General features: G+C 35.3%; 1 protein-coding gene across 1 annotated transcript; it reads left to right on the top strand.

The window, feature by feature from the left end:
- The first annotated feature begins 201 nt into the window (after positions 1–201).
- LOC131601416 (MYG1 protein C694.04c) lies at positions 202–3449 on the top strand. The gene is made up of 7 exons (XM_058873229.1): positions 202–524; positions 1097–1243; positions 1457–1555; positions 1679–1870; positions 1986–2105; positions 2485–2556; positions 2971–3449. Exons 1-7 carry the CDS (start codon positions 231–233, stop codon positions 3193–3195), a joined length of 1149 nt encoding a protein of 382 aa, XP_058729212.1. The 5' UTR covers positions 202–230; the 3' UTR covers positions 3196–3449.

Below are 3449 nucleotides of genomic sequence, written 5' to 3'. Positions count from 1 at the left end.
ATGAGTAACCTAGGTGAAAAAATAACCCAAAATTTATCCTTATTAACTATGAAGGTATATTTTGACTAAAATAAACTAATTCAAGATGGTAAATTTGTTGGAAAAAAAAATAGTGAAATTAAAAAAAATGGGAATAATATTTTGCTTAAACCCTAAGAAAGAAATAATTGTCAAAAAGTAAAGGAGGGATTTTTGTAACGAATGCAAGTTTAAATCCAAAAGCCAAAGCCATGTGGGCAGTTTCATCAGCAACAAAGACATTACTATTCCCCAAATTCAATTTCCATTTCAACAACCACAGCCATTCGCACTTCAACTTCACTCTTCCGCTTCTTCTAATGTCGAATCCCAAAACCGCTAGGGTTTCTACTTCTTCTTCTCCTTCCTCTACCCCTCACGCGTCTCTCAAGCGCGTCGGCACCCACAATGGAAGCTTCCATTGCGACGAAGCTCTTGGCTGCTTCATGATTCGCCTCACTCGCAAGTTCTTCAACGCTGAAATCGTTCGCACTCGTGACCCTCAGGTGAGAGACGACCCCTTTCAATCTTATGAGAAAAATATGATTCCTTTGTTTGTTTGATGAAAAAATGTTTTTTTTTTTAATTTTTTTTTGTTAGGTTGCTGAGAAAATGTGATGTTTTTTGTTTGGTTAATATGGAGGTGTGATTTTATTGAAGTTTCGTTGATGAGAAAATATGATATATTTTAGGGTTTTAGGGTTTATGGTTTTTAGGGTTTAGGGTTTAGTTTGATTGATGTACAATTACAATACTCTTGTTTTTGTTTTGTTAGGTGCGCGAAGAAAGTGTGATTTTTGTACTTGTTTTTCGTGACTTATTAGCGGCCTAGTAAGATATTAGTTTGTTGTTGAGTTTCATGATTTTGTATTTTTTGTTTGGGTTGCTGAGAAAATATTGACAAGAATGATGCTTTTTGATTGTTGGTGGAGTTTCTTTTGTTGGGAGTGGCATTTGGAATTTAGTTGGGAGGGTCATTTGGAATTTAGTTGGGAGAGATATTGAATAGAGTGGAGTATTGTGTGGTTTTTTAAGGTCTGCGTGATTTTTTTGTTTAAGCTAATTTGTGAATCTGTAGGTGTTGGAGGGTTTGGATGCTGTTCTTGATGTTGGAGGTGTGTATGATCCTGCACGAGATCGGTATGATCATCATCAGAAAGGATTTGAGGAGGTTTTTGGGCATGGTTTCTCCACTAAGTTGAGTAGTGCTGGTCTTGTTTATAAGGTAAATTTCTCAGCTAAAATAAATACCTATTTTATGAAGTGTTTGATTGAAGCAAAATGGATGCAGGGGAGGGTTTATTTTAATCTATGTTGTTTGGTTTAATACTCTGAAGGCGATGGGAAAAGAGAGGAGCAAAATTGCTACTCTCTCAATTTTGGTTTTGAATTGTTTCTATCTTAATAATTATACTATGCCTTCTTTTTTCTATTGTAGCACTTTGGAAAGGAGATTATAGCCAATGAACTTAAGGTAGATGAAGAGCACCAAGATGTCAATTACATATATTTGGCTGTTTACAGGAGCTTCATGGAGGTAATAAATTTTAAATCGTAGTCAATTCCACCTTTTTGTAGGACCTTGCTTTGTAAAATTCTTTTCTACTTAATGATTCATTTTACTTCGTTTTACTACTGATAACCTTGTTAATTTTTTCAGGCAATTGATGCCGTAGACAACGGAATCAATCAATACGACACAGACCAGCCTCCAAAATATGTGAATAACACTCATTTATCCTCAAGAGTAGGAAGGTTTAATTTGGATTGGACAGATGCTGACCAGTCATCTGAGAAAGAAAACGAGGCCTTTCACCGTGCCATGGCTCTTGCTGGCAGTGAGTTTCTGGATGTGAGTATTCACTGCTCTTTCTCTTTGATTCCTATGAGTTGCAAGGGGTTTTTAAATTTGTTTTTGCCTGTTTTACCTTTTCATTTTCTGAACAAGTCCCCCTTTTCCCTTGCAGAGTGTTCGCTTTCATGTAAACTCATGGTTACCAGCAAGGTCAATTGTAATGGAGACTGTTGCGGCTAGACAAACTGTTGATCCTTCTGGAGAAATTTTAGTTTTGAAAAATTTCTGTCCTGTGAGTTAATTATTCTTGTCCCCTCTTCTAACATTTGTATGATATTTTTGAACTTTACTTATTTGAAACTTTGAATTATGTCTAGTAACTGTCATATGCTCCGAAATCATGATTTGAAGCTTGAATATGTATTTTGACTAACATTTTGAACACTTAATCCTGTATACAAGCTGGTGGGAACCTGATTTTATAATCTGTTTCTTGAAAAATAAATATATGGTACAAATATGACTATCAACTGCCTGCTGCTGTTGTTTTGCCGTAGAATGGTCAAATGTTATGTTATATAGAGGGAATATTCTTTAAATGTTTTCTCCCATATATTAAATTTCTCCATTAGAATGATCAAAATATTTTAACTTGTTTTTGTTTTCTGCAGTGGAAGCTTCATTTATTCGAGCTTGAGAAGGAGTTGAAAATTGACCCTCCAATCAAATATGTTCTGTATGCGGTATGTACTTTTTTCATTTTCTAGTTAGATATGAATTTGAAATGGATACTTGGGCAAGATATATTTTGTATCCATTATTAGAGTATGCTGGTTCTTGCTTATGGAGGGGTGATAGTTATGTTTAAAATAAGCAAAAATATATGTTAAAAATTATGTAAAGAGTGAAGTCTCATTACTCTCACAAAAATCACAGAACCCGGGCTAGTCCATGAGAAATAAAACGCAACTTTTTGGTCCCTCACAATAAAAGTTGCGTCATTTTTCTTCCAAGGGGCTAACCTGGTTTAGTATATTGTGAGGAATCAGATTAAATCTGTCTGGTTTGTTACTTTAGAACTATGTTTCTTAAGAATGTGTAAATTGTAAAATCTCAGCTGAGTTCTTCACATGTACATTTCTCATTGTCCTTTACAGGATGAGAGAAGCAAACAGTGGCGTGTGCAGGCGGTCTCGGTATCTCCTGATAGATTTGAGAGCCGAAAGGCTCTACCATTGCAGTGGCGAGGTTTAAGAGATGACGTACTGTCAAAGGAAGCTGACATTCCTGGATGTGTTTTTGTTCATATGAGTGGATTTATTGGCGGAAACCAAACCTTTGAAGGCGCCTTGGCCATGGCAAAAGCTGCTTTGAAGCTGTAGACAAAGGATTGTAAAATCATCCATTAATTTTGCAGATTCTTTCAGTCTAGTTTTATGATTGCATTAAAGAGACAGGAGGTAAAGCCAAATATTGAGTTATTAACTTTACTTGCGCGGGTCTATCTTATCCAAAATTTATTTCTGTAATTTAACTTTGTATACATAATGTATTTTAGAATCTGAATGCTCTTTCTGATAAAATGTCATGAGTTTTGTTTAAATCAGGATGCTTCAATATAACATGAATTTGGCGA

This window comes from Vicia villosa, linkage group LG5, assembly GCF_029867415.1.
Source record: "Vicia villosa cultivar HV-30 ecotype Madison, WI linkage group LG5, Vvil1.0, whole genome shotgun sequence".
Taxonomy (NCBI): domain Eukaryota; kingdom Viridiplantae; phylum Streptophyta; class Magnoliopsida; order Fabales; family Fabaceae; genus Vicia; species Vicia villosa.
The sequence above is the reverse complement of the archived record's forward strand: the minus strand, read 5'-3'. Positions and strand labels throughout refer to the sequence as shown.

Coding starts and splice junctions, on each gene's coding strand:
- LOC131601416 (XM_058873229.1), top strand. CDS start 231: ATGTGGGCAGTTTCATCAGCAACAAAGACATTACTATTCCCCAAATTC. Junction 525..1,096: donor TTCGCACTCGTGACCCTCAG/GTGAGAGACGAC, acceptor GTGAATCTGTAG/GTGTTGGAGGGTTTGGATGC. Junction 2,106..2,484: donor TTTTGAAAAATTTCTGTCCT/GTGAGTTAATTA, acceptor TGTTTTCTGCAG/TGGAAGCTTCATTTATTCGA.